At 47.9% G+C, this 14094-nt stretch overlaps 1 protein-coding gene across 4 annotated transcripts in view; it reads right to left on the reverse strand.

The window, feature by feature from the left end:
• Positions 1-14094, reverse strand: part of LOC126521862 (protein FAM107B) — a 181013-nt gene that overhangs the window by 76704 nt on the left and 90215 nt on the right. For all 4 annotated transcript variants that reach the window (XM_050170573.3, XM_050170574.3, XM_050170570.3 and 1 more), the window contains one exon: positions 7545-7593. In XM_050170573.3, coding sequence (XP_050026530.1) covers positions 7545-7593 — 49 coding nt within the window. The remainder of the gene's footprint in view (positions 1-7544; positions 7594-14094) is intronic.

The raw sequence follows: 14094 nt of genomic DNA on the forward strand, positions 1-14094 counted from the left end.
GGCCTCGGGTAAATATTTGGGACGCGTGACGGGCTGATTTGGGGCCCGCACGGTCGCCGCCCGGCTGACGGAGAGGAACCACGCACCGCGTGGGCCTCTCGTAACGGACAAGAACCGCCGGAAGGCACTACGTGCAAGCGCAATCTCGAAAATGCACGCGCGTGTTTGTGCGCGCACAACTTAAGGAAGGAAAGATATTTAGTCCTCTCATACAATGGGTAAACTTCTTGAAAACAACCTGGCATTTTTGGTCACCTTTATAAAGGTGACAGCAAACCTAAGCGGTTTAGAGAGTTAAGCATACCTAAGAGTTAAGAGGTAAAAGCAAACGTAAGAGGTATAAAGGCTTTAGCAAACCTTAGAGCGGAAGACCGTACCCATGTAGAGATAAAACGCTGGACAGAAGGAAGTAGGTACTGATGCCGGAATAAAAAGCCAACGGGAAGAGACAATGTATAAGACCTTTGCATTTTTTTTTTTTACTGCGATGCAGATTTGCTTTAATGCATAACGTTTGGCGTGCATTATAAGTGTGCTATTGTGTATGAATTCAAGCAGTGTGTTGTGATGTCTGTCGGAATGTACCCAGCGATCTACGCTTATAATCACGTGAAACTGCATTCGGTATGTACTCATTATGGAAACACGGGCACTAAAGGAACGTTATCCCTAAACTAAGCGTGTTTTGTTGAATCATACCAGCGACATATGCGATGACTATTGTGGAAAGGGAAATACGCTCAGTCTCACACTCAGTTTTACGGAGCAAGGACTTTCCTGCATGCTCAGTCTTTTCTTTTTCCTCGTGCTCGCATTTCATCCAATCTTGGCAGTAGAAAAGAGCGAGTGTATTCAAGAAAATGTCTCAATTCGTGAAATGTATCGGTCAGAGTAAGCGCTTTCGAGAGCCTTCTTGTTTTCTACGTCGACGTATAGAAGGTGGGTGCGGCACGCTCTCGCTTGGCCTGCTTTCCGAATCACGGAGCAGCATTAATTGACATCGTGCACTTAACATTACCGGCGTAATTATAGTGATGGTATATTGTTCAAAGGAACCTTAGAAACGCGGCGCTATCATATCATGGCGGCGGCGCGACTATAGCTTCATTAATGCGATTATGTTACACATTGATGTTAATCTGGACCGATTAATTCAGCACGAAGCACACATTGTTCTACTTCTCAAATCAACGAACGGAGTGTACAGTAGTTGCCGTATACCTTGTACCAAGACTTGAATTAATTGTTTCCGACTGGCCACGGAGCTCCTGCAGCGCTTATGGCACTAATGATAGTAGCGATAATGAGCGTTGGAGCTGCTTTTCACGACATTGCTAGCACTGCCAGAACACTCTTTAATATACCTCAAATATATATAAACTTTGCTTGGCTTTTGCCGAGACGACGCGGCTGGCGATGTAACTCGAAGTAGTCAGCAAATTAAAAGCACGAGCCTTTATCCAACACACTGTCAGCGCCGATTTGAGGTGTAGCCCACCTTAGGCATTTCTTGTCAGGTCCCGTATACGGCCCGCCGCGCAGCTGATTGGTGCATTAGAATAACAGCGTCGTCATGCTTCAGTTCCGCAAATCAGATGAACACTAATGAAAGTATGACGACGCTGCATTCACTGACGCAGCAGCTGACCGTTGTCTACGACGCGTTTTTTTTCCCTGGTACGATGAAGAGTGAGAGTCATTATTGAAGTCTGTTCTTTTTATCTAGTGAGCATGGTCGTGTTCTTGCTATTATGCAAGGGAAAAGACTGGAGGCAGAGAGTACCTTTCCTCTTGCCTCATCTGCGGCAAACATCAGTGAACAAAAGGGCGCGCATGTTATCCCGATGGCGACATGTTGCACGACGGAAAGGTTAATGCAGCGGAAAGAAGGAAGTGTATTGTACACGAAACGGCGACAGTCAATGTCGTAATCCCGATGTATCATGATCACGTCGGCTAAAGCAAGGCTGAGGGCATCGAAGTCATTCCCAGCGCTTAGTTTCTGGCCAAGTTTTAACAGGGACGGCATTGTGGTACGAACATTTATTTTGGTCCGTTGAACTCCGGAGAACTGAACTTCCTTAGAGGTGCCGTTAAATGCGCCTTTAGATGAGTAAAAAAAAAACTTGTGGAGCAAGAGCGATGCAAGAGAAAGTGCACGATTTAGAATGGAATGAAATGAAGAAGCGCACACACACGCACTCACATGCACACACAGTTCAACCTATCCGCGTGGTCTCGACTGACATTGTTCTCTTTGCCAGCAGCACATTTTCTGCCATAAAAGGATGCACATTATGGATGTACGACGGTTGAACAGAAAGTAGGGCAAAAGTAGGCGTAAATATATATGGCGAGTGAGTTCCTCCAGGCGCATGTGGAGTTTCGACGTCAGTGAAAACCACCCTTTCGTGTGCAAATACCTTACACCTTCGTTGTGCAAAACAGTCAAGCCTGTACCGAAAAAAAAAGAAAAAGAAAAATTCTGGGTGTCGCAAATTGATCGTTAATCGGTTACAGTGAAATGATGAGACCCGCTGCATTCTCCATTGTAGTCACATTCGTATGCTTGTGAGCAAGAGTGGCACAGGGCAGGAAAAATTGGTGCACGTGAACCAACCACAATGAAGACCGCACAACGAGTGCGCAAGTCAGCAGCTACGGCCGGGAGCGCTCTGGTCAATCTCAAAGCCGCATCGTGTTTGCGCTAACGCCGTGCACCAAGTGAGAGAGAGGTGGGTGGAAGCAGACGGCACGGGGCGCTCCCTGCTTCCGCCCCAATTGGGGCCGTTTAGTCAGGGCTACTTCATACGAGGGTGGTCCCGACAGGGACGAGAAGCTCGAACGGGACCAAGGGCATCGCTTGTATAGCGTGCCGGGCGCGAGCAAGTGAAGGATAGAGAGCCCACGATGGTACAAACACGCACGATCAAACACAAACGCACAGGCAAACGCGCACACAAGCGCTCACACACAGCCTGCCGTCTGCTGAACGCGTGTCGTCTGCTCCCCGCTCGTCTGCAGACGCCCGGCGTTTATACAAACGCACGCACACTCCACACGCGCTACTGCTTGCTCGAACCGGAGTCTGTTTATCTTCAGTCTTTATATATCTTACTCTGAACGCACTATCTCCGTGTACGATGCAGACGAACAACGCGTCCCCTTATAAAACGTCGAGCTGTTGACCCCTACGCCCGCCAGGGTGTTGCTCGGTCTTTAGCGAGGCGGAACGTATAGCAATTCGCTGCGGCTGGTATGTTTGATAGAAGCATAGCGAGCGGGGGGAGCTAGGGTGTTTCTAGGCGTCGGCGACAACTTTTCCTGTTAGCGTGAATTTACGTACCCCACAAGAGCCGCCTTCATTTCTGTGTTAAGCTGAACGAACACGACATATGGAGACGCATGTAGGTCCCTCCAGAAAGAAAGAAAAAGAGAAAGACAGAAAAAGAAAAGAACAAAGAGCTTTGTTTCTTTTTCATGTAAGCGCTAGCGAAAAGAAACAAACACACAGGCAACAAGTTTGCCAGTAACTCCAGCACAGTGCTGATTCTTGGCTCAGCTGAAAGGTTACTTTGTTGGTGCTTGCTTACTTTGTTGGGTTATTGAATATGGAAGTTATGGGACATACGTTTTCTTTTTAATTTTTTTGACAGGGAATTAATGAGAAAAGCATGCCATATGTTGCCAGAAACACCACTGGGAATTTATTTCTTTATTATTGATTCTTTTTTGTCATTCAGGAGCGTGCAGTAGAAGTCTTTCAATTGAGTGACAAAATTCGAACCAGGAAGAGTTACGCACGTTCCATGGACACTCTGTATTAGGTGATTAGTTGATTCTGACACGTCAGGCCTTACAAACGTGAAGGTACAATTCTCATCAACCGTGGTGATTTTCCAGCAAACACTATAATTGAGATACGAACCTATATCGTAGGACCCAAAAAGTGTATTCATGTGTATTTTAATGTCAGATCTTGTGTCAATCTACTCGTTTTTGATTTCCCAGCAAGGCGATTTTGGCGGAACCATGTGTTTCTATGGCTCACAATGTCACATTTTCTTTTGAAAATAGTATTGAATTACTCCTCTAAGTGTGCATTTTGTTCTTAGTCCCTGTTTGTGCCTCGTTCCTTTTTTTTTTGTCCTTGTGCGCCAAATTACTATAAAGCTTGTGCGCAACTTTTTGGGCACATTATTAATGAGTTCAATTCATTATGTATTAAACGTGTCACGATAGATCCTGACAATGCAGGCGACAAAGCCTAGGACTACGACTCCGTATACATGAAAACTGCTCAAGGTATCTCCGTATAGAGGCACAAAAGCAAAGAGCCGGAAAAGACTAGGTATGATATATGACGAATGGCACACAACGACCCCTGGTGAGAAGACGTGGAAGGAAGGAAGCGGCCATTTCGTAATCCCGGACCAGTGGCTATACCCAGCAGCCAGACGAGGAAGGCAACGTTACGAACATAAACGTCGACCCACATATAAAATAGATCGGAAAGCCTTCCGCGATTTGGCCCCAGCTAGCGCCCGCCGCCGCGGTGTCTATCGGCGGCCGTTCGACTTCCTCGTAACGCGCGCATAACAGCGTGTAGGAGAAAAAAAAAAAGCGATTACGTGAGCAATTCGTGGGCCGCAGCCACTGACTTTCTCCGATCGCTTTTACTGCACTCTGCAACACCGCGGCCGACACGGTAGGGAAAAAGGTAAAATAAAGGAGGAGGAGGAGGAGGAGGAGGAGAAGGGGAAGGAAGGAAGGAAGGAAGGATGGAACAAAAAAGGCAAAAGAAGAAGAAGGAGAGAGAGAAAGAACGACGAAAGTGGGCATATAAAGCTTGAACAGCGGAGCGATGAACGTAATCGTTCATTAGAGAAAGCGGAGATACAAGGAAAGGACGTTTAAACGAGCAGGCATTTCACAAACTTTGGTCTATAGCTGAGGAAACGCCAATTATACTTTCGCGCACTAATGAAGTACGTTCTCAGGACTGCTATAGTATAGAAGCCCAGTAAGCCACTGCTCAGGTTTCGTAAACGGAAACTGTACATAGTCAGGGCAATGTAATGAACAAACCACGTTCCGTGCTCTTGTTCGTGAAGATTTTTACAACGGAGCTGTATATGGCGAGGGTACCATAGAATTTTCGTGTCCGCACACAAGAACTATCATAATCAATGGCTGATACACCTGTAAGCAAGCAAAAGAAAAATGCAATGGCGCATAGCCCCGTCACGTTCATTGCCTGCCTGCACACATAGGTGTGCAGGCAGGCAAACCTCTCTAGTTTTCATTAAAGAGCCTCTCTCTCTCCCTCACCTTAAGGGCGTTCGTTTCATTTATGCTGGTTCAATGTGCGTGAATGCCATGATAAATGAATTGATGCACAAAGGACATACGGCAAAGAAAACACATATTACTGATATCAAGGCGGAGTTATTCCACTACATTACCAAGACGACGTCTTGTAACAACATCTTATATATTCTTGTTTTTATTTCTTTTATTCGACATGGTGCTCTACATGGACAGTGGGAAGAATTAAAAGAAGAGCGGTCACGCAGCGAAATCGACGCAGCTCAAATCGTGCAAACGCACGTGTCCCTCCCAGAGCGCCGTGTGCTCAGTCTCGAGCGCACCGTCTTGAGCAGAGCCGTGAGCACAGCCTTGAGCACGGCTGCTCTCGAAGAGCGGAGCCCGACACCTACATGGTGGCTTCCACTCTCTCTTTCTTTCACTCGCCCATCCCCTCTTCACGTATAGGGTAGCGAACTGGACAGTCCAGTTGAGCTGCCTGCTTTCCTTCCTTCCCCCTCTCATCTCTCTATCTCTCTCCATCTCTATTTATATCTCGCTCTTTCCACTCAAAGTGCCCACTGCGGAACCCAGTACATACTGCTCGCGCGAACAACGCCACCGCAGCTGAGTAAAGAGTGTAGCAGGTCAGGGACAGCTCTCCCACCACACAGCCTCTCTCTCTATCTCTCTCACTCTCTCTCTCTCTCTCTCTCTCTTCGCCTTTCCCCTAGGCGGTGTTCTAAAGCTTCCCTCGCTCAGCCGCCGCCAGCTCACTCATTGAGTCCACTTAGCTCGACGCGTGAAATTCACTCAACGCGCATTTAACGAGATCACGCGCTCCTCGCGACCCTCCGCAAGTGCCGACATCCCCTCCGACACCAGCAGCGGCCGCAGTACACACACGCTGCAAAAGCGACCGTGCAGGAATTGACGCAGTCAGACTTCCGTTCTGCATTCGGGACGTCGAGCGTTGTAATGCGATAAAACGACAGGCGCCTCCGGCGCTGACGTGTTTGCGCTGAGCCGTTAGATGCGTTGAAACAGCAGACCTCGTCGTAATAGGCTGCCGTCGAAGTCGTGGAGCGCTTCCTCGTTCATTTGATCCAGCATACAAAAGCAGTAAGTCGGAGGAGGTTCTTGAAAGCCCCAGTGTAGCTCGAACGCGTCACCACACTGTAGCTCATAACAGGAAGCTTCAACAATCTTCTTTTTTTTTTTTTTTGACACGAATTATCTCGTTACTGCAACTTAACAACTGGACCTCTACTTCTGTTGCACGCTTCTTAAATTGGGCGCTGTTCTTGACTCGCGCTGGAAAACGACAGCATATAAATTGGCAATGTTACTTCCGCCCTGTAAAGGGGGAGTGTAACGTTACATAGTTAAAAGACAGAGGGCTTAGACCATGACGTGTCCACTCGGAGCCGTTGGGCCCGCTGAATAAGAGCAGGCTGAGTTGTAATAGACACTTTATAGAAGCGATAATGAGCCGCTTTCTTGATTTGATGAAGCACACACAAAAAAGAAAAAGAAAGATGAGAAATAGGGTCAACCGTTAAAGAAACGACAGACATACAATCATATCGTACATCTGAAGAAAGAAAAATCCCCAGCATTCTTTTTCTCATATAAGGGGAGTTAAGCAGCTGAGCTGAACACGCAGGACAAAACGGAGACGGCACACCGATGTCGCTGAACTATCAATTGAGCTTTATTTTCCCGCATGCGAGGTTGCAAGTATTGCGGCGCACGCTCAGACAAATTAAAACACGTATACACATAACCTGCAGCGCCCCGTATCGACCACACCAAGGGGCTGAGGAACAATATAGGAAGTCACCTGCCAGAAGGATCTATGCTCTTGCTTTCGTTGTCAGTTATGCTGTTAACCTCGTGTTAGCCTTGAACCAATTGACTCAATTCAGTACCGTTCTTCTTTATTGTTTGTTATATCCTTGAGCAATAGGGCTCCGCTTCCATGTCCATATTTGTACGGTTTGCTATACCGAGGGGTTTTCTACATACGTGCTCCTTCTGTGATGACGTTCACTTTAGTGTATGGCATTACGTATGTGTCGCTTAATCAAAACGCTCGTTCAGCTGAATGAATGTATTTATAGAAATCGGCGATAGTTAAGGAACTGTCCTGTAAGTCCTCGTCCTCGCATTGCTTCTCGGCGTGTCTACATATTCAACAACAAAAGGCAACAAGCAAAAAAGACGGAAACGCTTACCTTGCGCTCGTTTCGGCGTCATTTGTTGATGCCGGTTTCGGTTAGAAGCCTGCGAGAAAGCAAGACACAGCGTGACTTTAGGAAACGATCGAGACGCATGATAATGAAATAAACATAGGAAAACAGGAAGAAGAAGAAGAGGAATAAATTAGAAGTAATTTAACGGCTCGTTTGGACATGGAATAGCGTGTCACATGCACTTCGCATGAGACGCATTACATCTACGCTGATATACAGCGTCGTTCATGCAAGCAAGCACTCACGTGCGACTAAGGGAATTTGTCGACCAGATTTCTGTCGCGAACATACAATGAATGAGCATAAACACAACAGTAAAAAAAATCTATTTTAATTTTGCAAGCAGAGCAGCCACTCGCGACTGAAATGCATAGTGCGCTATATATAATAGACGTATACCGCGTGCGTGCTGTTCCGCGTGACCGCGACCGCCGCATGCACACACTGGTGCAATTCTAGCTTAGCATTGCGCAAACCCTGTGAAAGGCCAAGCATGCTTTTCCAGGGTTTTCGCATCTTACAGTAGCATATATGGCTAATTAAGTGCATAGGTATATGTAGCAATCGCGCGCCTGTCCTCCTCCTCATATCGCAGCTCTATCGTCTTGAACCCCCGCAAGGGCACGCAATACATGGAAACGCGAAAAAACGGGCATAAAACGGTCGTCCTTCCGCCATTTAAATAGCGTACGTATCGCGATTTCATCAAGCTGCCAGATGTCACGCACAGCAACGGTAAACGAGATAGCCGGCGCTGTGCCACCATACTGCAAAGATACAGGGCATGCACGTATGCAGCAGTGTCAGGTCGTACCTATAGCTACAGCCCTTCGCTGCCAAGCTCACGCCACCAGGCGGAGGACCGCTAATCAAGATCTGCGCGGCGGGTGGAAAACTCAGATTAGCCGAGAGATTTGGAGTTTCGATAAGCGGGACCGCGCGTGGGGCGAGACGCCGGCGCGCCTAGAGAAGATTGCAAGCACCGCACAAACACCGAGCGGTGCACGTAAAATCGCCCGTGGCAGCCTCGATCGAGAACCGGTCTCCAGCTATAAAGTCTCAAAGAGTAAGTACAAAGTATAAAGTGAGAATCGGGTAAAAAAATGCTCCGCTGAAATTATACGGCCTCGTTGAAGGGAGTTGTGGACAATTCCCGCCACGAGTGTTTGTTGTTTACGTTTGTTTAAACCGCGTGTATACTGTGAAAAATTTCCCGTGTGCCCCAGTCTTGTTGTTGGCCGTGTGCCACGACATCGCTCGTCGAGCTCGGTTCTTATCGTCCGTCGTTGAAGGTGTGGCGCAGTGGGGCTTCTCGAGATGGGCATACTACGCACTAGGCGTTGGTTCGGACCTCGTATATCGGCCGATACAGCGAGCGATAGGTTAGAAAGACACGTCGGTTTGATGACAGAGCAAGACCACAGTTTGAAGATAACCGTATCTGTGTCTCGATCAAGCTCAAATGCACATGTATGTACGTACGCACGTACGTAGTATGTATGTATGTATGTATGTATGTATGTATGTATGTATGTATGTATGTATGTATGTATGTATGTATGTATGTATGTATGTATGTATGTATGTATGTATGTATGTATGTATGTATGTATGTATGTAAAATGAACGAGTGAACGGAGTACACTAACTTCTGTTTACTTCATTTCTGACATACGCTGCTATCATAATGTCGGTTCGCAAAGGCTGTGGCGTAATGAAATACGACACGAACCAATGAACAGCAACGCTTCACAAACCAAATCACAAACAAAATCTCTCTCGCTGTGGTCCGGCACTACGACAAGCAGAGTCACGAATGGTACGGAACAGAAGAGGCGAAACGCAGAGCAGAGAAGATGATCGCCGTCCAGAAACGAAAAAGAAAAGCAATGTACATGCGCTTCAACACGTACGCTGTACGCATATAAATGCGTAGCCATAGGGTCAGCACCTACGGATCAAACAAGAACGATACGCGTCGTAAAGGGGCGATTTCGTCGTCCGCTCGACAAAAATAGACGCCCAGCCAAAGGCCATGCGGAGCTGGGCACAACTACGCCGCAGAGGCCTGGAAGGAAAAGGGGTACGCGCAAAAGAAACGCGACCATCAGATAGAGGGCGTATGCTTTTTGGTAACCGGCCAAGAAATTCCTCCGCGAAGCGGGGACCGTTCATTCTTGCGTCGACCGCAGCAGCAGCAGCAGCAGCAGCAGCAAGGCAAATCGACGCGAAGAAAAACCAAGAGGGCAGCCGTAAAGCTCTCTCTTCTCGACACATATTTTGCTCTCTTAAGTTCTGTGCAGCGTATTGGAAGCTACACCTATACACTGTTTGATCGAGTTAGGAGACACAGAACAAGCGGTCTAACATTCACTTTCTAACCTATCTACATTGCCAGTCGTATCGGTTCGAACTGCCTTCATGTTTACCAACACGGGGAAATTCACAAACGAGAGAAGGTTTAGCATTTTAGCGCTTTGAAAATCGATACGTTGTGAACGAACAACCGTCGCACAATTATTTTCCCTTAAGAGAACACAATTCATCTTGTGCGATCCGACGCGTCAGCATACCCACTTTAGCGTAGTGTTGCGCGAAATTAGCGCGGATGCGAGTTCTTAGACCTGCCTGGATGCACGAATACTACGCGCACTGTTCGTAGCGGCAAAACAGACTCCCGCTTCTGACTAAACCGGCTGGCTTTGCACGCCTAGTAACACTTCCTTCATCGCAGCTAGTCGTGTTGGCACCTTCGAACACGCATAATTACTTCCTCTTGCAATATCACATGTTCCGACGTTCTGTCTGTATCTTTGCTTTTCTTTCCTTCTCTTCCCTTGCAGCTCGGTCTAACAGTTCGTCGACAACAGGCGGAATTACGCGGAAAGTGAACATGATTACAACGGCTAATTATCCAGCAAAGTGTATAAACGAATTGGAAGGAGGTCAACGACAAGGTTGTACGCCGAATGTATAGTCGGTGCGAATGCGAGGGGCGGAAAAAAAAGAAATTGAGAATGAGAAAGGCCTCGCTTCGCACGCAACTTCACACGTCGGCAACGGACGCAGGGCACTGTGACGTCAGCTTTGGCGGTCACGGACGCTGCCACGAAGTTACTGAACGACGTGGGAACGTGACACGAAAAAGCACCGACGCCTTCCTTTGTCGTGAGCATTGGTCCGTCAAGGACTTCTAGAAAACACTCACGTTTTCTCCCCCTCCTCCCCATTCACCCATCCACCCTATATATTTTGACAGGATGAAAGCAAACGTGTATTAGCGATACCGGAATGGTCTTATCCATACAGGGACGACATGAATACAACCTACCTAACACTGCATACACACGCTCGCAAAGTGCGTTGGCAAAGAATCGTGAAGGAGTAAAGCAAGAAAAAAAAAGAAAGAAATAGCGAGAGTTCATGTGAGGACTGGAGAGATAGGGGGAGAGAAAAGAAAAGGCAATGAGGCTAATAAGGCTTTCACCCGGTCAGCTACCCTACAGCGGGGGACAGAAAAGATGGGCCGTAAGGAAGTCCGCAGTACCGGAAGCGATGGCTATATTACTATAAGCGGTGCATGTTCTCGCGTAGTAAACGGGAAAAAAGAAAGTTCCAAGGAGTCCTCCAGAACACAGATACAAACAAGCAACGAAGAAAGAGCCATGTGATTGGCAGTTTACGAACAAGCGAATTATATATCTCCAGCGGGCCTTTCACCTCGCAAAACGGCGGCCTTGCGCCCAATCAGATCGACTCGCCTCGATTGCACTACACAACGCAACGTATCTGGTACTAGGGTGAGACCTCTCATCTCGCTCGTTTGGGGGTCAAATCGAACGCCGGCCAGTTTTTCGACAACACAATCTTCATCGGCCACGCTCAGCCTACTCGCAGGTAAGCAAGCAGGCTCGTCCACTGCTGTGTACTATAACCCACACGGTGCCTTGCCATCCGCTCGAAGCTTCGCTTAGCGGTGGCGGAGGCGGCGTCCCGTTGTTATTGGGCTCAAGGTCCGTTCCGTCGCTGGTGAACGAGCCGGCACGGTGGCTCTCAGAGTAACGGTCCTCCCTCCCGCTTCTGCTGATCGGCTTACCGTATTCTCGCGTTTACCACCCGCATTACTTATTCAAGGAGTCTACTGTTGAAGTGATGGCGCGGGTTGCACTTGATTTTATAGCACAATGTGTTTTTACAGCACCACGTTTCGCCCAAGACTGGCTGTCCAGAGGTCTCGAAGAGCCATTACTATACCATTAGATTTTGCCATTAGATGCGCGAAAAGCGAGACGAAAGATTTGACAAAGAAACGTATACTGGTAAAAGCGAAATGTCATTACGCCTCCATGGAAGTAACGGCGGACAGTGAGAAATGCTGGGAACTGTCACTACAGAACGTTTAGAATGTTGTAGCGTCGTGCACATTGTATATGTGCGTGGAGCTCACTCTGTACGCGCCGTTTCAAGTATGCCATCGCTTTCACCGGGAGCTAGCATAGTAGCAAGGTTGCCAGACAATCGTCTTCGCCTGCTTCGCTCGAACTCGGAGAATTTCTTTCGAGAAATTCACGGCGCGCGGTGTTGCTTTGCACAGCATCTAGCAGTGTCGTCGGAAATGAGAGGGCTGGAGGCGGGAAAGGGTGAGTTGCACTCGCCCACAGACCTTCAAATTTGAGGATGAGTGTCACTGCATGCGTGTGTTCAGCCGTGTAGTATAGCAAGCGAGCCCGTCAATCTTTTTTTGCATCTCCCTTACCCTAACTTCTCTCCGCTTCAGCCGCTACGCACTTCCGACCTGTCTGTGCTCTAGAACTTCTTTTATAAAGCGACGTCTGTAGCGCACCTGACGACGACGATAAGCACTCATTCCGGCACTTCAAGCAAAACATAAATGAAATCGTTAGCATGCGCTAAAAGATAGTCCTGGTTGCTGTTCCTGTTGATCAGACTACTTCGCTCCCGACTTCCTCACATCGCGACAATACGCTTATTTTGGCGACAAGAATGCGCGAATTTTAGCCCAACTCTTTCTCTCTTCCTTTCTTCTTCTCTTTTTGTTTTCCCATCCCCAATTTGTAAACCAGGGAGGTACGCACGGGTAGCTTAAGCGAGCGAAAACGCGGCGTACACACCTGACAAACCGCGCCGAACCGCAACGAATGAAACGACGATTTCCCCAGGCCCGCGTGTATTTTGACGCCGTTGCTTCGGCCAGCGTTTGCGTCAACGCAGAGCGGGAGACACCCCGCCGGGACAGGGCCCGGAGCAAACGAGACGCAGCCGCTCGAGCCTGTTGCATTATTATTCCGCGCCACGGTGTAGACTAACGGCCTTTTTGATCGTGCATTGTGGAGACCGCGGTGAGCGTTCGATGTAACGCCTGCGCGGTCGCGACGTGCGTGCTTGCTGGGCCCGTGCGAAAGCTGTCCTTATTCGCCGGAAACGACCCAGTCGGCAGGCGTTTCCCTGCGGCGAGCCACGCAAGCACTCGGCGTAAGCGAGGTATCGAAGCCTTTCGTGTCCACACAAAAGTCAGGCGCATTGTGGTAAAAAAGAAAAGAACGAATAAAGCAAAAACAAGAATGGCAGAGGAATGCGATATATCAAGGCGTAAGGACGGAGGAAGAGGGAGCACAAACCCTTGCACTGTATTCGAACGGAGAGCTTTGCGCAGTTGGAAGCAAAAGTTTGCGGACCCCGAGGGCAGTAAGGCGACTGCAGACCGAATACGCGAAAGTTTCGTCATAACTGTTTGCCCTGATCTCCCCACTGCAACCCGTGTATAATAGAACCCAACACAACAGAGCTGTATGTGACGTCGGTCACTAATGTGTCTGCTATTATGTCTATGACATATGTCTGCTGTCACAGACGAACGGTGCGTTTTCGATGACGAAAACGAGTCAATGACGAACCGCTTTAGTATAAGAGGAATGCAATATAAATTATTTTGTTGCCCTTTCTTTAATTGTAAGAGACTGCCCAGCGTTCGTTTTCCAACTGTTAGAAAACTGAAATGTTACAATTCAGCAATCGCCATCCTTCATTCAGTTAACAATTTGACGTTTAAGCCACTGCATGCGGCTGGTTAGGACCAGCTATGATCGCTGGGTACATGACAAGAGATGACACAAATACACAACACACGCCTTACAGTTACCACACGGTAATTCATGCCACATATTATGCCACAAATCAAGTCTCCACCGCAATAACAACAACAACAACAGCAACCAAAAAATAACTTTTTATTAATTTAACTGTCGACGCTTAGGACACTGCTTTACGAAAGTACATCTCGCGGACATATGAGAAAGCGCACCATTTTCCCGCTCTTGACCTTTCGCTAGCAACACCACACATCAAGGGAACAAATGACGACGCTGTCCTTCGAAGGATGAAATAAGGATCAGTGAAAGAGTAAAATCGTCACGAATGCGTTCTTTCGCACCCTCAAGTGGTCACGATTACCAGCCTCTGAGAGAGGCGTGCAGTTAGGTGTAAACGAAGCTATCGCTGTCGCATAAACTAC

Source organism: Dermacentor andersoni, chromosome 6, assembly GCF_023375885.2.
Source record: "Dermacentor andersoni chromosome 6, qqDerAnde1_hic_scaffold, whole genome shotgun sequence".
Taxonomy (NCBI): Eukaryota; Metazoa; Arthropoda; class Arachnida; order Ixodida; family Ixodidae; genus Dermacentor; species Dermacentor andersoni.